This window comes from Electrona antarctica (genome assembly GCF_951216825.1).
Source record: "Electrona antarctica genome assembly, chromosome: 19".
In the NCBI taxonomy this organism is placed as follows: Eukaryota; Metazoa; Chordata; class Actinopteri; order Myctophiformes; family Myctophidae; genus Electrona; species Electrona antarctica.
Window position 1 is genome coordinate 28,709,057 of NC_136800.1, and position 22,758 is coordinate 28,731,814.

Here is a 22,758-nt window from a genome sequence, read left to right on the forward strand (position 1 = left end):
CATTTCCATTGCTGTAGGATAGTCTACCTTAACCTATTCAGGACGGGAACTCATTTTGGTGTTTTAAGCACTATGTTATACTTTAGCTATTGAAAAATAGCAGTTAAAATGTGTCTATATTACATGCATATTCTGTAATGAATGTATCTATCTGAATCAATTTTATTAAAATAATTCCATATACGACAGAACCCAACCCCCAGAGTAATAGTATTATTATTTACCCCGGTTTCATTATATATAAAGGCACCACATCTCTGTACGTCTGTCTGTACGTGTGTACGGCTGGAATGCAGGGAGTGCAGTGCCCAGTGTTGAGTCAGTCGGACCCACGGTTTTCCAGAACCGCCACAAAAGGCCTCTCTCCGGGCTCTGGACAGGGGCCCTGCCCATGCTCCATATATGGAGCTGGCCTGTTCTGACATCATAACACTCCATATTTGGGCATGCCTGACACAGAACTCCCTATATAGTATAGGATAAAGAGAGACAGATTCAGAAATCTCCATATATGGGCATAAAAGGGACACACAGAGTGGTGGAACAGGTACTCAGGACAGGACGGGTATTGCATAGCCGGGTGGGGCATGGATCTCCAACTTTCATTGTTACCGACTCTGTGCTCTACAGCCGGGCACCGGACTAGTATACAAAATGAGGGGTTACTTGTTTGTTTACGTTGCCTCAACGGCCTTGGAACTAGCTAAATTATGGAGATTTTATTTTATGCTCTCAAGAGTTAAATTATTGTTAAACATCTGCATTACTTAATTTACAAGAAACCTACATGCACAATTAGAGTGAATGTAGAAGAATTGTATTTTGTATACAATTGTATACATGGCAAAGAACAGCAATGGGTTTAGTTATGAGTAAACCAACGCCCTGCTGGTGTACTGTTCATGCGTCGGGTCCTCAGAAAGAGATTTTAAGGCAGGTTTATAGAAAGGCAGTGGAACACATTGCCTCGGAAAAGACACTGCACACTGTTCCACAAAGCAGTTTTGAAAATATTTTCTGAAAAACCTTTTTTTGAGTGGTGCAACCACTCCTACAACCAGCAATGTCCCTATGTCCTAACCTATGTCCCTATGTTTAGAGTACCAATCGGGGGTGCTGTTGCACCACTCGCTTCAGACTGGTCTGATTTTTTTTCCATAATGGTGCTACAGTATATCGCAACAACTAAGATGAGGCCTTTTTGTCTTGGATGGCATAACAAAGTATAGGTGTAACAGGTCTAAATAGGTTTAACGTTTGGGGGTCTGCTTGGATACAATTATTGCTACAGGTGTGGCTAGATATTAGAAAACAATTATGGGTGCAAGAGTAAAAATTTCACCCCTTCCATTTCATCTTATTTATTTTATTCATTCATGTATTTGCAATTTTTGTTATTGCATCATTTGGCTGCAATAAAAGCATTTTAGCTGTATAGGCCTCTTGAAGTAGCATAAACATCTCAAAATGATAACTAAGCAATCATGATGTACTGTAGCAGTTGCCAACATATGTCTTTTGTAAAGTTCACAGCTCTTTGAACTTCTTTTTATTTTACTAATTTTGATAGGTTGGAATGGCTTATAGGGTTGACGACAGAGTACAGCAACTTGCAATGGGCCTGGCTTACAAGATTCGCTACACCACTACCCATGTACCTGTCAAAATACTTTCTTAATGTCAACAAAGTCCACGATCACAACACCACAACAAACCAAGTGCAACCCATACGGCTCAAACAAGGGGTTAAATTAATTTTGCTCCTATGCCACTAAAATCTATCACCATATTCCAAACTCACCTCAAAACCCACCTGTTTAGGCAGGCATATGGCTGACCTCTGCTGCAAGCTGTGCCCTAGTTTTGTTTTGCTTTTAACTGTGTTTTGTATCAACTGTTTTTAACCTGTACGGCGACCTTGAGTGCCCTGAAAGGCGCCTTATAAATAAAATGTATTATTATTATTATTATTATTAAAATGTGGAACGTCCTACCAACAGCCATTAAGAAATGTGAATCCCTACACTCCTTCAAAACCACTCTCAAAGAGCACTTACGGTGGCTGCAATTCAAAACTGGCCCCTGTAAAAACGTTCAAGTCCCCCCCCTCTATTTTTCTATACTGTTTCCCCTACAGTTTCCCTGTTTCTAACAGTGTATTTGATGAATTTGATTTCTATTTTGCATAGATGTATTTGTATGTCTTTAAATGTCTTGATTAATTGAAAATGGAGGACCCTGATGTAAACAAGTCTTAGTTATTTTTTCTGGTTTCATCCTTACTGATGTGACACATTGTTAGACTGACTCTTAGTGGCAATAGTAATAATTGACAGTCACAAACAGCAGTTTAAAGTTTCTGATCTCAAAGGGCTTTTTGGGTGTCTCTTTATAGAAAGGTTTAATTGGACAGAAAGACATCCATTAGGACCTGTGTGATCTCTGCAGAGAAAATATGTTTCATACCAGGTCAAAGGTGCATGTTCTGTGACAACCGATAATTTAATTCTACCTCAGCAGCTCTGCTACAACAGTGGTTGTAAAAGTCGGTTCCAGGGGGTACCCAGCTAAATGAGCTAATACAGCTAATATAGATCTATAATCCACTTGGCCTATACTAACAATTGTAATCTAAGAGTTCTATTAACTGTTTAAACTGGAAGTGTAAAATTACTTGGCCACTCCTGCTGTTTTATTTTAAATCAAGGCAAGACGGACAGCTGATGCTGATGGATGCTCCATAAGCACTTCTGCAGGTTTCCACGTTTCCATGTTTTCCATATGGTGCTGTCAGAGCTTGTATTCAGTGGTGGTCTTGGAGATACTGCTCTGAGAATGCCCCTAGTTGACCTTCAAGGTCAGTGGCTCTGTTTCTGTTGAAGATACAGGAAAGATTTGAATTGAATCTCATATCTATCTATCTATCTATCTATCTATCTATCTATCTATCTATCTATCTATCTATCAGTTATATACTGTAGTTTATACAATGTGCAAGCTATTTCATAGGTTGTAGATTGGCTATTTTCAAACAGCCGAAGTGTAGGTCTATATAAGTTGTGTGTGTTCATGTGGTCACTGGCCATGTAGTCGCTTCTTTTGGGCTTGTTTTCATAGACCATGGTAGCTTGTTTCTCTTGCAAAACCTGTCAACACTGGCCATCAGGCCGGTGGTACCTACCGGAGGGCTTTGGAGCGCCGCTGGATGCTCTCCAGTCTCTGGATCCTGAAGCTGAGCTGTCTGATCTGACCCTCCAGCTCCGCTTCGCTCAGGTCCACTCTCTGACACAGACGATTGAAGGTGGATGCTAGCTCCCTGGGACAAAAGGGACATAAATTACTCTCCAGGCACCCCTGGACTTGCATCAATGCACCCTGGCCTATAGGATTAGGGTGCCACGGCACCCATTTTGAGAAACCCTGTGAAACCCTGTGCTAGTGGTCCAGAGCTAAAAAATAAAAACTATTGAGAACCACTGATCTAGATTTATCATACTCCTATAATAGACCAGATCAGAATGTTTTAAACAAAGCAGGTATTTATAATGTCTATGGACGTTTATAGTAACAGCACAAACTAAAGTGGCCAGAACATTTGCTATGTCTAGTTTGTCAACCTATAGCTGTGGATATTTGGAACAACATCATATATTTCTAATAGTCAATAAAGTGTTCTATGTTCTTAATTTTGGATTGTGGTGATGTCATGATGATTCGTTCTAATACTCCAGTGCTTTTCTTTCTTTCTTTCTTTCTTTCTTTCTTTCTGGGCTTTTATGCCTTTATTATTGATAGGACAGTAGGCTGACAGGGAATGGGGAGAGAGATGGCAGAGTGACACACAGCCATTGCCCGTCAGGATCGGGACTCGAACCTGCAACGTGTCAGGCCTAGGTGCCCGGGCCACTACGCCAGTGGTCCTGCAGGCCTTCAGTGCTATTCTAAGTGTGTGTTTGTGTTTGTGTGTGGGGGGGGTGGGGGGTTATATATGCTCACTTGAGGACCTGCTGGCCACAGCTGTTGCTGGTGCGAGGTATGATGGTTTTGAGTCTGTGCGTGGCGTGCTCGGCAAACTGCTGCTTGAGGGCTCTCTCCCTGGAGGCGTTGGTCCAGGTGACTTTCTCATACAGGTAGACCAGTCCGTACAGCGACACAGAGAGGGCGATGAGCCTCCATCCCATTGACCTCCACACCTGGATCACAAGAACAGTAGAACAGTGGTTGTTCTAATAAATGGTGCATTTATATACAATGGTAAATGGTGTATTTATATAGCACTTTTATCGCTTTAGATAGCATTACATTCACCCATTCACACACACACATTCATACACCGATGGCAGAGGAACCCATGCCAGGCACCAACCTGCACATCGGGAGCAATTAGGGTTCAACGCCTTGCTCAAGGACACTTCGACACTAACTCTGGGGGAGCCCGGGATCGAACTGGGATCCCATCCGGCCACTCTACCCTCTGAGCACCTCATAACATTTTCAGGCCGCGACCCTCCAAAATCATCATATTTGAACTAGGGACCCTCACCCTGAAATTACGTAGTAAGACAGACCACCAAAACTCTGCAAAAAGAGACGATCTACAAGCTCTGTTCCCCCCAAAATAGGGATGCTGGGGTTAAAGTGGTTAAATGTCAAGGGTGAAGTTATTTTCAATCAGTTGTAATGGAAACTACTATTCTATCAGGTTTTCAGTGGAAAAGATTTACATATTTACGTACCGTGATATGACATAAATGTAAGGTTCTATTGTAACAACAGGGGGTGCCTTGGATGAGAAGGTTATTTACAGGTGTGAATAAAGTTTGAGAACCACTGTTATAGTACATACCACTCCTCCAATGACCAACACTGTCATGGAGGCTCTGGAGGTGAGTGAGACCATGGAGAGCAGCAGCTCCTCTTTGAAGGTTGTACCTTCCTGGGAAGAGACATGGAGAGCATCAACATGGACAAGATGGACAGCATGGAATTCAAAATCAAATCATGCCTAATTAAAGGGATAGTTCACAGCCTCAAAGATATTCAATAAATTACAAAACAAATGTTTAAGTAGTAGTGAAAATAACAGATCTGCGATTTTCACTGTTTGGTTCAATGTCAGAAACAATTGGATATCGTAACCAATTCAACAGTTCCATTAGGGTTCGGGTCTGCCAATTTGAAGCCATGAAGACCTTTATTACTGATTAGCATGTAAGCCCAAATCAATGTGTTTACATCATTCATCCAGCAGAAATATCTCAACATGAACTACATTTCTCAGAAAACCTTAAAATGACATCCGAGTCGAACCTGAATCCTAGGGTCCAGGGTGTTCAGAGCCCGTTTGGCATTGTTGGGTCCAAGGAAGCGTGTCACCAGAGCGGTCCAGCCCAGAGAGAACTGGAACTCGATGCTCTCCTGGAAGTCTGCACACAGGGTGGCCAGGTCCAGGTCATAGGTCAGCTCAAAGCTGCTGCTGGGGAGCCTGAACTGCTCCTGAACCACCAGGGGCAACAGAGGACGCACGCTTTCTGGCCAAGACAAAGCACAAGTTTACTTTTATTTTCAAAGTTTACATTTTGTTTCAAAGAAAAGAGGTCGCACAGCTCGTAGCCACGATGCAATAACATTTTATTTTATTACATTTTATCAAAACGTTTCGACACAGGTCTTGTTCAGGGTATGGCTAAGTAAAAATATGATGATCAGTCTCATCTGTCTGTATTGTTCACCCTATAGACCAGGGCCTCTCAAACTGGGTGTCGTGATTTAAGTTCAGGGTTGCCTCAGAATACTTTGATAATATTTGGAATTAGTCAATATCACTAGAGCTGAGCCAGAAGGCAAAGCTCTCTGTCTAACGAGCAATCTTCCTACAGTATACTCTCACCTATCCTATGGCCATGAAGTATAGCTCTTCGCTAAGTCCCACCCAAGCCCGTTCTTGGCCAATGCCACGTTAGCGACGGTTACTATGTTAGGATCCTGGTCACGCTTTCAATGCTGGTCAAAATGTCTAAGCAGTGTCAATAAATATATTTGCTGTACAGCATGTGTGGACCTCAGAAAGAGGGTTTGTTTTCTTACCTTGTTGTGAGCAAACTAGTCCATTCCATGAATTATTTCGCTCCGTTGTGCAGTTTAATAGTACATATTAGAAATAAAAATAGGCTCTCATTGACTTCCATTGTAACGGGGAAACAGCTCTCAAAGTCACTATTTTAGAACACTAAGCTGATTCTGACCGTTTATGACATCAGGAAAACTCATGTGGTTATATTTTTAATAAAAAATGTCAAGGTTGTCTTGTTTTTGTTTTGACTTCAGTGTTGCCACATTGTGTGAGAGAAATAAGCCAACCCACCTCCAAAAACAAGCCAACTCTTAAAGCCAAATCAAGAAAAACAAGCCAAAACAAACACAATAATATGACCATATATAATCATAATAAAAATATTGTATGCATTTATCATTATAAATACTATGTAGGCATATGTCTATGATAATTCATGTTTTGGTAATGTATTACATACACTAATTATTAGCCTTAAGCCAAAAGTAGCGGGAAATAAGCAGACCTGGCAACCCTGACAAGTTTGTGTGGTAAGAAGTTCCGGTTTGCCTACAAAACGATCTGATTGGTCCAAATCTGTACACCCACTTCTGAAGTAGCCTCGGTCTCAGGCCGTTGGATGTAAACATTAAACAAATGTATTTGATCTCGTCCACTTGTCGCAAACACCATACACAATTTTGGACGTGTTTGAGGGAGACACTTTAGGAGAAATGTCTGGTACTGCAGCTGGGTGCATCTCAAACATCATGGCGACTTGTTTACAAACGAGAGTTGGGAACACCAGAACCGCTTCACACCAAAATAGTTACTTTATAAATCTATCAAAAGACGAAAATAAAACGAGTTTTCCTGATGTCATAAACTGATTCATGGAATGGACTAGTTTGCTCATAACAAGGTAAGAAAACAAACCATCTTTCTGAGGTCCACACATGCTGTACAGCAAATATATTTATTGACACTGCTGAAACATTTTGACCAGCATTGAAAGCGTGACCAGGATCCTAACATAGTAACCGTCGCTAACGTGGTATTGGCCAAGAACGGGCTTGGGTGGGACTTAGCGAAGAGTGAAGTGGGTCATGACAGAAAGAATAAGGTTGCGGATACAAGCGGCTGAAATGAGTTTTCTCAGAGGGGTGGCTGGCATCTCCCTTAGAGATAGGGTTAGCCGGGGGGCCAGCACCAAATATTTGAGAGGTCTGCCCTGCCAGAAATATCGCGAAAAAAGTTATGGACATTTTTGTATACCCCACCAAAGACAACCAATATGGCAAAATGTCATCATACTTTAAGTAGCATGTGACAAACTAGGGGGTTTAGTTTAGTTTAGTTTTGCACGAAAAACACTCCTTGGCCTAAAAACGTCTATAGCCGTCATCACAAAAGTGGATATGGCCAAATTTAGGCCAAGGAGTGTTTTTCAGGCAAAACTGGATGGATTCAGAATCATGAAAACACCATAGGGGGTATACAAAAATGGCTATAACGTTTTTTTCGCAATATTTCCGGCAGAGCAGACCTCTCATTCTGTGGACCTTAAAATGGCTAAATACAACGCACAAGTAGCCTACTTATTATTGATACAATCGATTATTTGCATTACAAAACGATTCAACACCAATTATTGCATTGCAAAAATGCAAAACGATACAATATGATACAAAGTCAATGTTGCTGTTTACATTTCGATATACTTCGATTCTTGAAATTAAAATCGATGTTATGATGCAGTTACTATATCGTTACACCACTAATATTTAGTCTTAGTTTTAGTCATCATAGTTTCTTTTTTATTTAGTTTTTGCCAGTGAAAAAAGGTCGTCAACGAACATCTTTCGTCATAGTTTTAGTCGCCGACATGAACACTGGTTTTCATTATAGGAGGGCACCCTTCTTGAAGTCTTTCCTTCTTCATAGACCTACAGTTGGGTGCCACCGATATTGTCCCTTATCATTTGACCCATTTAGGCCTGACCTCAAAATTTCAAAAAATCCTTCTAAATCCTCCAGTTTTCTGAAATAAATATTTTCACGATTTTTCAAAAATAGCAGACCTACAAGCTCGTAGCGCGCCACTCGGTGGCGCGCTATGAGCTTGTAGATCTGCTATTTTTCAATAGCTAAATTATAACAATGTTTAAAACACCAAAAGGGGTTCCCGCTCAAAATGGGTTAACTGTCCTTTTGCGCAGATCACGCAAACCTCAGCAAAAAGAAAAGGACAATATCGATGGCCTCCAACTGTATAGAAGACCTGCGACTCATGCGTGCGTCCAAGTGAGCGTATAGCATATGTGTGGACTGCTTTATACTGCCATTTGTAAATATTCAGGATACCAATAAAAGTGTATGATAATCTGTTTCCCTCCGATAAAGGGTAATAGAGGACCAATGGTAATAGGAAATGTATCTCTATGTACCTTCATACATTCCAAAGTAAACTTCTGATTAGGGTCAAACCTTTTCAATAGTGTCACAAAGTTTGGAATTCCATCAGGCACCTTGGAAAATACAAAATAAGTATCCAAACCATTTAATAATATTTGGTTGATAACAATTAAGGGTGTAAATTAATTTCGCTCCTATGCCACTAAAATGTGGAACGCCCTACCAACAGCCATAAAGAACAAATAAAGGTTGTATACCTTTCTTCAAAACGACCGCCCATTAAATTATCAGTCTGTGCAAATGTCAACTTTTGTGTTTTGGCAGGTTGTTTGGATTGCAGGACCTTTGTTACTTTATCAATATTAAACAAGATGGTGTAATTTTATTGACACAACAGTAGCATCAATGTGGGAAAAAGATCTGTAAACAATGTAAGTCAGTGTCAATAAGGACAGTAAATTAACCCTTGAGGCTACCAACTAAATAAACTAGAAATTGATGCACATATCCCAGCTAGGTGTTCCACCTTGCCACAGTCTTTGACTGGTCCTGTCAAGATGGTTCATAGTTATTGTTATTACAATAAGAAAAGAAAAGAAAAAAAAAGACAAACGGGTGGGGGGGGGGCATCTTCTTACTTCTTTCAGTGAAAATAGCCTGTGTGTGTGTGTGTGCGTGCGTGCGTGCGTGCGTGCGTGCGTGCGTGCATGCGTGCGTGTGTGCATTATGTGAACCTTTGTATCTTTTGCGATGAATGGAATGACTATCTATCCATCTATCTAAGAATCAAGAATCAACTTCACTTCACAACGTCACATCACTGTTTTACAAGTAAAAAGTGGGTGAAATTATTTTTCGTGCATGCTGTAGTTCCCATTTTGTCAAGAGAGGTGTGTGTGTGTGTGTGTGTGTGTGTGTGTGTGTGTGTGTGTGTGTGTGTGTGTGTGTGTGTGTGTGTGTGTGTGTGTGTGTGTGTGTGTGTGTGTGTGTGTGTGTGTGTGTGTGTGTGTGTGTGTGTGTGTGTGTGTGTGTGTGTGTGTGTGTGTGTGTGTGTGTGTGTGTGTGTGTGTGTGTGTGTGTGTGTGTGATAAGTTACAGTACACAAAACGTGTTACAGCTGCCCTCTACTGGATGAATAGGTATATAGCCTCTTGGCCCTCATTACACACAAGAAACAGTGTAACGTAACCGATGTACAGTATTTACGTATACATGTACTGTATGTGTACGCACGTACTTACTGTATGTACTGTATTATGAATAGAGGGCTACCTGTCATGTTGTTCTGTGTGGTTTTGTTGTCTCTGAGGATGGCTGGAGAACATCGGACAGCCAAGGAACCGGTCATCCTCTCCTCCACATGGGACACCATTCTCTGGAGCCAAGGCAGGACAGAGGATACGTTTAAATAGAGCATTGATGTGCAGCTGATAAACACACACACTGACGCACGTCGCGCGCGCACACACACACACACACACACACACACACACACACACACACACACACATGCATGCACACAGAGCCGACACTTGACCTACATTTTGCTAAGAGAGACGCTATAGCAGAACATTAAGCTGCTTTAATTCCAATCCTGTTTTGAACACACACACACACACACACACACACACACACACACACACACACACACACACACACACACACACAGTGTGTGTGTGTCCAGTAGTAGAACAGGTAGTGGAGAGTGAGGTTAAGGAGTAAGTCAGATGTTAAGTGTTGGAGTGTGGCTGGCTGCATGCTTCACTGTACAGATTACTGCACTGACCTGAACTCACCTAGTAAACTGTGGTGAGGTCAGTCAAACACTGTCCAAAAGGGATAGCACCATTGTTTCCATTTAGGCCCTAAGTTCACATTATAATTACTTTGGGCGGTGCATGGCGGCCTGAAAAGGTTGAGAACTAGGGATGTCTATAATAATAATATAATATATTATATAATATTATCAGCCTCTATAATGGACTGTGTATAACGGAAGCATTTGAAAATTGCAACAGGTCTGAGGATGACCTAGACTAGAGAACAGTCTGACTGACACAAGATTCTATGTATGTACCTGTATAAGGTGAGTATGCCGTGTTTGTTTCAGTTCTTACATGCTTGTAGAGGGTCAGAGTGTCCTGTGTTGGGTTGAAGTCAGCTCGGAACTCCTCGACTATCACAGGCAGAGTTCTGATCTGGTCTGCGAGGGCAGCAGCCACCTGACACAGAAGCAACATTAACACAACAATACGTTTGACCACACATTTGACCATTATTTTATACTTTGGCTATTCAAAAATAGCAGTACACGCGTCACTTTGTGCCGTGCTATGAGCTTCTAGATTTGCTATTATTATTTTATTTTATAAGCGAACATTTTTAACACAAATCTTTGCTTCTGGGGGTCGCTGGAACAAAATATTTTGAGATGGGGGGTCGGTGTCCAAATACATATCATTTTGGGGGTTCTTGACATGAGAACGTTTGAGCCCAACTGATCAGGATTTAGAAAACATTTGTAGAATGGCCTCAGGTCTTAATGGGTCAACTACAAAATATTACAACCTTGCACCATCCGACGTATATCCCTGTGGCAGAGCTTTCTTCTATGTGTGTATAACCATTCAAATTTGACTTGACTTGACGAGGTGCTGTTTGTAGATCTGCTATTTGAAGCCTTGAGGAGCTGCTGTGTACCTTGGTGACCACGCCGTCTGCCAGAGCCTTCATCTGGAGCTTGACGCTGTCGGTCAGACGGTTGATCTGACCTCGGACAAAGTCCAGGCGGTCTCTCTGCTCCTCTCTCTCCTCCAGGCAGTAGATCCTACAAGGGGTGGAGGTCTGCTTTAGTTCTCCTCCTCAACATGTTGGTATAGAACAACAGAGCAATTTAGATTTTCACAGCAGATTTTGATTCAGTTCAGTCACAGTCTTTTGAATAGAATTTAATACTAAATACTTTAATACTAAAATATGACTGCAACTGATTGCAGTCATATTTTAGTATTCTGAAATGTTTTAGTGTTAGTCTATAGTTTTGTCGACTAATTAAGATTTTAGTTGACTAAAATCTACAGTTGATTTTGTCAAAAACAATGAATTTTGGCAGGCCTTGATGGCGTCGTAATGGCTGATTTTAAGCTTGGTTGCATGCTGAAAATAGCCGATCTACAAGCTCACAACGCTTGTAGATTGGCTTGTTTGAGTCGATAAAATCAACACCGCAACAGGGTTGAGAACACAACAGCACAGAAAGATGATAGAGAAACAAATTGATCTCCTCTGAACTTTTTCCTGCCTGAGACAGAGGGTTGGCTGAGTGGGAAATGTAGGAGGGAAATTAAGGCACATTAGATAAGGATCAGAATTACTAGTACATTTTACATTTTAGTAAGAAAATGATTTTGCTTTCTTCTGTTTTGTTTTGTTTTTTTCTCTGTTTTGTTTTGCTTTGTCTTTGCTTTGGCTTCAGCCTACACCTTTTCAGTGCCATCTCTGCTTATGTAAACACAACTGAAGTATTTTACCATGTAACTGTAAAGCACCAAAATAAACTATTCATTCATTCAATGACAGTAGACTCTCCTGGGATTAGTACAGATACTCTTGGTCAAATATTACATACAGTACAACGTTAACGTTGCTCAGTCAATTGCACAGTACTGGAGTACCTGCTTTAAAAAATAAATAAATAAAATAAAACAACTTACTTAAAGTGTTAGTACATGCTTGAAAAAGTCTTAAGCATTCAAAAGCACTAAATATACAGTACATTTCCATTTCATTTGCTGTATTGACATTTTGTATTTTAGTATGTGTGGGTTGTGGTCAAAAGTACACTCTTTGTCTTTGAAATGTAGTGGAGTGAAATCATACGCTTCCAAAAACAAAAACAAAAAAAAGGCTCAAGTAAAGAACAGATACTCGTGTTAGTGTCAGTGTCCACCACTATTTACCGAAGGAATATTTGCTCAGACCCTTACTTCCTGTCTGCTGAGGAGATGTTGATGGCGTCCATGACAGCTTTGATGGCCTCTGTGATCTGCCAGGCTCTGACCGTGTGCTGCTCAAACTTTGTCTTTACCGCCGACTGGGAGATGAACTCCTGAGAGGCCAAATGCTCACTTAGAAAGGACACTGCTGAAATCTGACATTTTAGAAAAGAATAATAAAGTAACACCTACTCATACTTAAGGATCTACAGTGGGCAACTTCACCCTAGAACACTACTACACACGGGTGATTTTCACCTGGACAATTACATTTTTGTCATTTTCATAATGTTGCTGATGTCTGAGGTGGGTGGGTCTTTCAGAACCTTCATAGCCTCGATACCCAGGCTTTTATTTTCGTTCGCATCGGCACAAAAAATGAAAATGAATGATCGGTGAACCAATATTCTCCTGCACTTGCTCCATGCACGCCCACCCCTCTAGACCAGAAAGCACGCTGGCTGGGCCAGGCTAGTACCTTCATGATGCTCAGTGACATGAGAAGGGAGGATTTGTTTCCCTGCCATCATATTTGTTCTACAGGCACGTGTTTAGTGATAGAGAAAAATCCCATACACCCACAATGGACTTTTTTTTTCTCTCTCTCTTTTTTCTTCTCACTGGACCATTCTCACATCATGTCCCAGGAATGGGTGGACCAAAGGAAAAGTTCCCAGCCCCATTTCTTTTAATGAATATCTTTAAAAAAATATCCACGTTTTTCACTGATTTTGCCCCCCCTATGATAGGGCCCCTCATGATACCTATTTTTTGTTTTTGTTTTTTGTGAAAAGTCATGAAGAAATATTAAAGTACCTCAAGTAAAAAAATATACCTGTGTTACCCATGTTTAGTGATGGTTTGACAAAAGTTAAGTTTAGTGTTCTAGGGTTAAGACCGCATTTGACTGGATAGCTGTCAACAAACTTGAATGTCTCTCTACCTCAAATGTCCTCTCAAAGCTGTGGAACTCTCTCAGTCTTTCGTGGAAGCCCTCTGCCAGCGCTTCACCTGCAGTATGAAAGCACACAGTGCAGAATGAGAGGAGTGCTGGTGATTCCATCCAGGCCACACACACACAGAGCTCATGGTGAAGTGTGTGTACTCACTCCTCAGCAATACTCAGTTATAACATGCCAACACATCTACGGTGTAATGTAATAGACATAGCAGGGTTGAGTTAGTGGTTCTCAACCCTACAGATTTTCAGTCTGAACAAGGTTCCTTAAAATCACATAAGGATGCCTGGTCAATGCGGGTATAGGTAGAATACAAAACCAGCAGTACCCGAGATCCAGGGCTTGAAACCAATGCATTAACCACATGGGGGACCCTAACGTCCCTAATTGCCGGGCGACAATTTTGACACGCTTGTAAATCGGTATAGGGCCCTGGGGAACCCCAGTCAACAAAGTATATAGGTGGTTAAACTATTCCCAAAGGTCTCTGACCCGCAGTCCCTCACCTGTCTCAGGCATGCCCTGGGCCCGCTGCATCCTGGAGAACAGCACCTCCTTGGCCGATACGAAGAAGATCCTGCCCGGAGCCTCTTCCAGACTCACCACCTTCAGCTCCTCGGCCAGGAAGCTGACACAGCGCTCTATGTGTTGCATCCTTACCTGTGTGGATCACCCATAAACACAAACAGACAGACATTTAGGAGGGATATCGCTCTATTCACCACCTTTATCAAGAAAAATTGTGTAGTGGATAACTGGACACAGATACTTCTCAGTGTTACAGTCTTCTACTGTTGGTTTGATTGATTGGATACTTTATAGAGGGTATGCGCATGCATTGACCAGCTCAGTGACCTTGTGGTTTGAGTGTCCGTCCTGAGACTAGGAGGTCGGTGTTCGATCCCCGGCCGGATCATACCAAAGACTCTGAAAAATGGGACCCAGTGCCTCCCTGCTTGGCACTCAGCATCAAGGGTTGGATTGGGGTAAATCCCTGCGACATACTAGCGTCATGTCCAGGGCGTGTACTCGCCTGGAGCTGCCTCATGCTACTTATGCACATGCTTGAGTGGCAAATCAAGTGACAAAGTGAGTTTAGCGTTGTTTAACGTTGTTGCAATCCGATAGGACTGGCTGTCAAGGCCAGAAAGTAGATTTTTGCCACTCAGTAGGCGTTCCTGCATAACTTCCAGGTATGATGATTATGTCATGACATGTGCATACCCTAATCTATTAGACAGAAAGTGGGCAGCACAGGGACAGGGTACAGTCACACAAATTAAGTCTAAAAGGATAACACTCCAGAGGACTTGTTTGACAGATCACATTGATTTGGGCAGTACAACCACAGTCCTCTATTGTTGACAACTGGGAGCTGATCAGTACAACCACAGTCCTCTATTGTTGGCAACTAGTAGCTGACCAGTACAACCACAGTCTTCTACTGTTGACATAGCTTCGATTGGAAGCTACCTAGGAAGCACGGTCAGGACCTGGACGAATTAATGACGTCTTGATTGGGGCCAGATCAAGTCAAACCAAGACTAGTCAGAAACGTAAATTCTGCCCACAAAGACGGACGTCCCTGGATGAATCAGAGAGAGTCCGATCGAGGCCAGATCAACTTAAGTCATATCATAACTAGTCAGATCTGGCCCAGAATAATCTATATTATTTCAACTGGTGAAGATGTCCTGGAAATGACGTAAAGATCATCCCCATATTGGCTATGATCTGGCCTAGTGCTGAACGTCACCGGAGTCACCGGAGGACGTCATCATAACGTCATCATGGCGTAATTTGGCTTGCTGGGTAGGTGTTGGAGAGAAGAGTGTACTCATTCCCTTTTCATACCCAGGGAATAACCCAAGATTAAAAAATCACACCCGTGTGAACTGAGCAGTGCAACTATACTTGTAATGTGATACTGTACTGTAGTCTGTACTGTACCATACGGTGTTCTGTACTGTGTACTGTACTGTCCTCTGTAATGTACAGTTCTGTACTGTACGATTGTAATGTTTATAGTGCACAGTGTGAAGCTCAACAGCGGCACTTTAAGGTATGTCACCCGACTCACCCAGTGGTGACCTGCGGCCAGTCATTGGAGCGGTGTGCACCGCTCAAAAAGCGGACCCCGGACTACACAGTAAAATCCCCAGGAAATAGGAATTTGTATGCTAACTCAATTTGTATGCTAACTCATATCTTACAGCTTCTATGGACTCTGGCTCAGTTACAGACGCGTCCCATCTGTTCTGGAGGATGAAGATGTTTGGTTTAGAGATCCTCTCGCTGACCTTGTGGAAGAACAGCTTCTCCTGTTGAGGGAGAATTAGCAATATGAAAGGATCCTCGTTTAACACTCACACAGTACTACACATTATCAAACTGGTGAAATTGCTGAATGTAATGACAGACTATTGTTCATGTTAACTGGATTCTGAACACAGTTATTCAATAAAATGTTGCTAAAATACCCCATGGAGTGTGATCTTGTGTGGGATCTATGGCATGTGCTCATAAAATATTGATCTATATTTACATATTATAGAAAAAGAAATCTACAATAATGTAACTCTTGAGAGCATAAAATGAAACTGAATGGACAGGGGAGGGTCCACTTGGTTTCATATACGCTCTCAAGAGCTAAAGATCTATAAGGGTCCATTTGGTTAACTACTTTCCATCATTTAGCTGGGGACCACTGGATGAAAACCACTGCTTTATAGTATAAATGAATGAGTGAATGATTTATAGTGTAAATAAATGAGTGAATGCTTTATAGTGTAAATAAATGCATGGTGAATAAGAGGTTCTCCTAACTGTGTTCATGAGCGTTGACTCAGCGTTTCCCACCAGCACAAACACATCAGCATCCAGACAGAACTGATCAATCCAGCTGTCCAGCTCCATGGTCACATCCGTTCCTGGACTGGTAGATATAGTTAAAAGGTCAAATAATTATGTGTATATATATATATATATATATATATATATATATATATATCCAAAACCTTTCAGGGAATGGGAAAAAGAACCTGTTTCAAATGGACCCATTGCACAGTAGTTATTTATATGCACTAACTGATGTTAAATCCAAAGACCAGTTTCAAATGGAGGACCCTGATGTAAACAAGACTTAGTGCTTTTCTGATGTCATGCTTGTAGCAGTTTTTGTATTGACTTGTGCTTTCGTTATGAAATGTATCCATTCTACATACTGTGAATAAAAACTTCAATCAATCAATCAATCAATCAATCAATCAATATACATTTTCACATTTTTTTTCCAAAATTGCATGCAAAAATAGCGAATCTACAAGTTCACGTAGGTCGGCTATTTTCACTACTTTAGACACTCTTGTAGGCTACAGCAAAGTAGGATAGGCCTATTAATTTAAAAAAAGAAAACATATATGTTGAAATATGGAATTATGATGTCTCTGCTCGACAGCGACCATATTCTGTTCTATTCTATATGTGTTGTTGCTGACCTGTCCATCAGTACTAGGTCGTCTCTAAGCAGAGCACAGCACGCTTTGGGCCAGAACACACTGACCAGACTGCCCGAGTGCACACTGGGATCCATGTGGAGAGCATGGGCTAACTCGTTCACTGTCTGAAGGAGGAGAGGAGAGGAGAGGAGAGGAGAGGAGAGGAGAGGAGAATTTTACAATTTAGATTTAGCAGACGCTCCTAATCCATGAGTGACTTACATTAACACGGGTGTGATTTATTCAAAAAATAGCAGATCTACAAGTCCTCCGAACTTGTATATCTGCTATTTTTGAATAGTCAACCAATGTGATATATATATACAGTATATTAATGTACTGTCTGCTAGCATGTCCTGTGGTTCCTACATGGACACTTCTCCTCTCGCCGGACGTCTCCGTGGTGATGTAGGCCTCGTCTCCGTCCGTCCCCTCCACCCGCAGGAAGCAGTTGGTGGTGTGTCCCATGCCGCTGGGCAGGACCCTGTCCCTCAGCATGGCGTTGATCACTGTGCTCTTACCATTACTGGTCCTGGAGACGCACAATGACGCAAAGCCCACTGGGATGTTATATTACTAGTCTCATTATAGTGCTTGTAAAGTAACTAAAGTACATATACTCAAGTACTGTACTTAAGTACAATGTTGAGGTATGTTTTACTTCTACTCCACTACATCTTAGGGGCAAATATTGTACTTTTATGCCACTGCAATTATTTTAAAACCTTATAGTTACTAGTTACTTTGTAGATTTGGCTTATTACAAAACATACATGAACCACTTTAGCCCTATATTGGAAGTAAAAAAATCTGAATTGCATTGATGCAAAACCAGTGTAAGGATTTTAGACCAAATTCCTTTATAATGGGATGGTATCAGGAACGGTGTCCAAAATAGCTGGCGTAGATTTGTTAGTGGAGGTACATTGAATTTAGATTTCCGTAGATGTATCGTAGATTTTAACTAGTCTACTTTAACCATTATTTTACTTTGGCTATTCAAAAATAGCAGATATACGAGATCATAGAGCGTCATTTCGTGCCACACTATGAGCTTGTAACTTGCAAATCGTGAAAATGTGTGCAAATCTTTGAATAAATATATATGTTTTATATAACATTTTTATCTTTGCTTCTGGGGGGGTCCCTGGAACAACTGTTAGGAAGACTTTTTAGAATGTCTGTCTGTCTGTCTGTCTGTCTGTCTGTCTGTCTGTCTGTCTGTCTGTCTGTCTCTCTCTCTCTCTCTCTCTCTCTCTCTCTCTCTCTCTCTCTCCTCCCTCCCAGTACCTCACCTGCCAAAGAAGGCCACCTTCATGTGCCTGCGAGCCAGCACCTCCCGAATGGTTGCCAGTTTGGTGGCGCAAGACTGCATCTCCAGCCTCTGTTCCTCCAGAACCACCTCTCCCAGGTCAGAAGTACCCCACGTCTCTGAAACAACAACACCATCCACTTCATTCATACCAAATAACCAATATGCATCTCCCATGTGGATTGCAAATTTCCGGGGCATCAGTTTTAAAAAGTAAGTCCATTTGTGCTGAATATATTGTGCATGAATGATCTAACCCTATTGACAATATACCGGTATTGACAATATACATTGGACAAGGTCTGAATAATGAAATTGTGTTTAAATAGTGTTTCTCCTGTTTTGTCAAGTGTTGTTGTTTTACAGAGAGCAAGTGGTTCAAGCTGTTTATTGTCACATGCATAAATACAGCTGGTAGCAACATTGCAGAGCCAGTGCAATTTCTTTGCTCAGATTCCTTAACAGTGTGGATGACAAATTAAAGACGATTAAATGCAAATATTTCAGAAATAATAGCAAAAGAAATTGGTCAAATGTACGTGCAAGGGTCATGCCTAAGTCTGTGTATTTGGAGCTAACATGGTTCTGTGTTTTCCTACCCTCAACGAAAGAGGTGCCCTCTTTAACGTAGTCCAGTAACTGGTCAAACACTCCAGTGATGGTCCTCTTGGCCACAACAAAGTGTCTGAGAGGAGAGGCGTCCATGTGCTCCATAGTAACGCACTAGAACAGCAGAACATGAGTACTGAATGACCAGAACAGGGGTAGGCAACTTTAATGATGGAGCAATAAATACAAATAAATAAAATACAAATGTTTGAGAACCATACTCCATGTTGCAAATGTTCATTGTAGCAGCTCTCACCTTCACACCGGGAGCACACAGGTAGTTCACATGGATTCACTGGTCCACTCTGCACTAACACTGTCCATGATGTTGTAGTGATACTATGTCCATTACGTCCATTATGTCGATGAAGTTCTCCAGTTCTACTGTTTCCTCTAGACCTGTACAGGGGCAACACAGAGCTATAACATAGAGTATTACATGCCACCACACCAATCTGTTATTACACTCTGTAGCAAAGAATCAGCGTCTCGTGTGTGCACAAGAGAAAGTTGTGTGTGTGTGCGTGTGTGTGTGTGTGTGTGTCTGGACATCTCTGATCCTCTTACAGAGACTTATCTGTAGCAGGTTCAGTGGTACACATCCTGCTTCCTTCACATTGCTGTGCTGTGCTGTACTATTATGTGCTGTGCTGTGCTGTGCTGTACTGTACTATTATGTGCTGTGCTATTGTGTTTACATTTGCGCTGTGGCAGCGCTTCAATATGTCATAAGTCTCGCGTTGGTCGATCCCGCCTCTAGCGGCCTCATATCGCTCCGGCCAGAATTGGACCGGAGACATCATCTCTGCCTGAGAGTTCCCAGACTCTCCCTGCTGGCAGAATGCAAATGTTGTCCAGCAGGGGGAGTGGTTTCACCAGGCTACGCTCAACAACCCCCCCCCCCCCCCCCCCCCCCCCCCCCCCCACACACACACACACACACCTTCAGATACCCTGTGACACACCTGACGACATAGTCCAGTTCCCTATGTTCAGCCATATGAGTTCGTAGGATCAAGATTGCAGTGGTTAAATCTACATTTTTGGGGGCAAGGAATCCAATGGAGCTGATTACATTCTATATGAGGCGTATTTCACATTTTACATGCTATATCATGTAAAAATGCAAAATACCCACCTTGGGTAACCCCCTTTTTTAGATTTCTTCATTTGCCCTGCTATAAAAGGTTGGCCACCAGAAATAATATCTATGAACCAGTAGGAACACAACCTATATGGACAACCCAGTCAACTTGCTGCTGGAAATCCAATATGGCCGCCTCAATATTGGCCCCTATCAGAAAGTCAATAACTTTTGAACCAGATGGAATAGAAATGTAAACTTTGTGTCTATTTCATAATTTATGAGCATGAGAAACTCAATGGAATACTTACCTTTATGATTGGGTGTGTCTGGACCCCTAATTTGCATATTTCCAAGATGGACGCCACCCAAAAATTGAGTTTTACTGTGACTTTTACAGTGACAGCTTTTTAAGCAATTTGAGCACATTTGGTCAGTTTGAGCTTTCATTTCTATATTGACAATATGGCTGCAGTATGGTATTGTCATCTTCCCTCTGATTCTATCTAGAGTTGTGGGGATGATTGCAAAGAAAAATCTGAAAACGCCCACAATGTAACTTTAAGATGGCACACACACACCACACACCCACACCCCCACATTCCACACCCACACACACACACACACACACACACACACACACACACACACACACACACACACACACACGCGCGCGCGCGCATGCACATTTAATAGATAGTCAAGTCTTATAATCTTTATTTAATTTAATCTTTCATCTATTGCTTTGTTTTTGAAAAGTTTCTTAATTAAACTTACCCATATTTCTTTCTTTTCAAAATATATATTTCTAATGCTAAACATGTCACAATGGCACTTAGAGAATGGGGACCTTAAAAGTATATATCTGAGATAGATACTACAAAAAGGGGTTTCACTTACCCCCAAATATCCATACTGGGAGATGTAGAGATGCTCAAGGAATTCTACAAGGATGAGAGGAAATCAATACTCTTAATAATGACACAGCAAAATAAATTATATTGCTGACCAACTGGAAAGCATAAAAAAAAGCATAAACATTTGCATGTACTACAGGTCTCTACTTTTGCTATTTTAGAATTTGAATCCTGAAAAAGGAAACCGTTTTGGACATAGGATATGAGGTTTCCACCCGACAGAGACGATAAACACTTTTGTATTTTGCACATGTTATCGCTCTCTTCATATTATCTAGGCCCAGGAAGGCATCATTATGAATTGCTGAAGTTGCATTCAGCAATTCTATTCAATTATAGCCTATAAGGGTAGATGCAAGATGTTTTTTCTAATGTACAGTATAATTCATAAAATATCTCATTGTATAAAATAGCCATATTAGTGGTTATTAATGTCATTTGCACTCTCTTGTGGAATGGAATGGTAAGTGCAGCCTTCTCCTCAGACCAGCCTTCATCACATCCAGACTTGACTGCTGCTATAGCCTCCTGTACGGCAGCCGAATCACCACCAAGGTTCTCAAGAAACTACAGTATGTACAAAACTCTGTCGCCCGCCTGCTCACCAGAACCAGTATCCAGGGACCTCCAATAGCTCCCAGTCAAGCACTTCAACATACTCTTTCTCTGAACTCATCCAAAACCATGTCTTCGTCGACATCCCCAGGACAAAAAAGCGAACCTGGGGTGACACGGCCTACTCGGTGGCCAGACTGGCCACCCCATCACTGCATGTGAAATTCACTCCCAGCTCACATCAGAGCTGCCCCCAACCCTCACCACATTTAAGACCACACTCAACACCCAGTTTTCAGACTAGCATTCCCTACATAGAATAAATCCCCTTTCCTTTCCTTCATAGTTTTTAAAGATGGGGTGCCCAGTCTGCCCACGGGGCACCTGCTGGCCTAGTGGTCCAGGCGCATGCCACATATAGGCATTGGCCTGACAGCGCGTTGTGTGTTCAAGTCCCATTCATGACGACCTTTGCTGGTTGTCTCTCCCCTTCTCTCCCTCCAACTTTCCTGTCTATCTTCACAAAAAATTCAAGCGTAGCGTTAGTTCATTGCGGCACGGAAGGCACTAAGGCAGGTGGTTTATATATGTTGTTCACGGTTCCCCACCCATTCATTCTCCCTAGTGATCTACAGTATACTGCCTCTTTAAATCTGCTGCCTCTCCAGGCCATCTCCCTTCTCACTCATTCGCTACGAGCTATCTCATTCACGCCCTCATTATACCCACAGTGCAATTCAGGCGGCCTTCTTAAGCAGTCTCAGCTCTCTTCTCATTCTTCATGCTGAGCTGTCAAAGCAGCTGGTACGGCGTATGAGCGGACATTTTCCCCCACCTCCCCGGCCTCCTCCCTGTAATTCTTAGTCTAGTGGTTATGGGTTATCATTGTATTGTTGCGATTGTGTAGTTTCATTATGTTGTTCATGTGTTGATGTGTCATTTCTGTGTATTGTTGTTCATGCATGATTATTGTATCTTGGCTCTGCTCAGGGGGGTCGTTGATATCAGAGCTGTGTTTAGGTGCACAGTTAAGCGGAGATATCAAATGTGATATCAGACCTGCGTCTAAGTACGCAGATCATCTGATATCACATGAGCAGAGCTACACCGCCATACTAACATGCAATAGCTTTGCAAAAAAAAGTGTCTCAATGAACTATCAATAAAAGCAACAAAAAAAATATATAAAAAAAAAAAAGATGGGGTGCCTCTGTTTTGTATGTGTCCATGGAGTTAACATAACCCAAAGTTATTAGTGCAGCCGGCAAAAAGTTCTCAACAGGCCTGGCCCTACCTGGGCCCTAACTGGGCTGCCCTGAGGACCCGCCTGGCATTACTAATTGGCACACATTTTACCCGGCCC

General features: G+C 41.9%; 1 protein-coding gene across 1 annotated transcript; it reads right to left on the bottom strand.

Moving 5' to 3' along the window:
- Positions 1 to 2,203: 2,203 nt before the first annotated feature.
- On the bottom strand, positions 2,204 to 20,835 carry mfn1a (mitofusin 1a). The gene is made up of 19 exons (XM_079488570.1): positions 20,824 to 20,835; positions 19,096 to 19,238; positions 18,830 to 18,953; positions 18,214 to 18,349; positions 17,288 to 17,450; positions 16,919 to 17,043; positions 16,248 to 16,356; positions 15,635 to 15,742; positions 13,928 to 14,081; positions 13,406 to 13,473; positions 12,454 to 12,575; positions 11,168 to 11,294; positions 10,585 to 10,689; positions 9,740 to 9,842; positions 5,311 to 5,531; positions 4,847 to 4,936; positions 3,997 to 4,193; positions 3,182 to 3,316; positions 2,204 to 2,873 (listed from the first exon to the last, which is right to left on the bottom strand). Exons 3-19 carry the CDS (start codon positions 18,942 to 18,944, stop codon positions 2,804 to 2,806), a joined length of 2,148 nt encoding a protein of 715 aa, XP_079344696.1. The 5' UTR covers positions 18,945 to 18,953; positions 19,096 to 19,238; positions 20,824 to 20,835; the 3' UTR covers positions 2,204 to 2,803.
- Positions 20,836 to 22,758: the final 1,923 nt, after the last annotated feature.

What these genes read in the sequence shown, in the direction of transcription:
- mfn1a (XM_079488570.1), bottom strand. Translation starts at nt 18,944, where the DNA reads ATGGAGCACATGGACGCCTCTCCTCTCAGACACTTTGTTGTGGCCAAG. An exon ending in GGGCACCTCTTTCGTTGAGG is followed by an intron (nt 18,350 to 18,829) that starts GTAGGAAAACAC and finishes TTGTTGTTTCAG; the next exon opens with AGACGTGGGGTACTTCTGAC. An exon ending in CTCTGACCCTCTACAAGCAT is followed by an intron (nt 9,843 to 10,584) that starts GTAAGAACTGAA and finishes CCTTGGCTCCAG; the next exon opens with AGAATGGTGTCCCATGTGGA.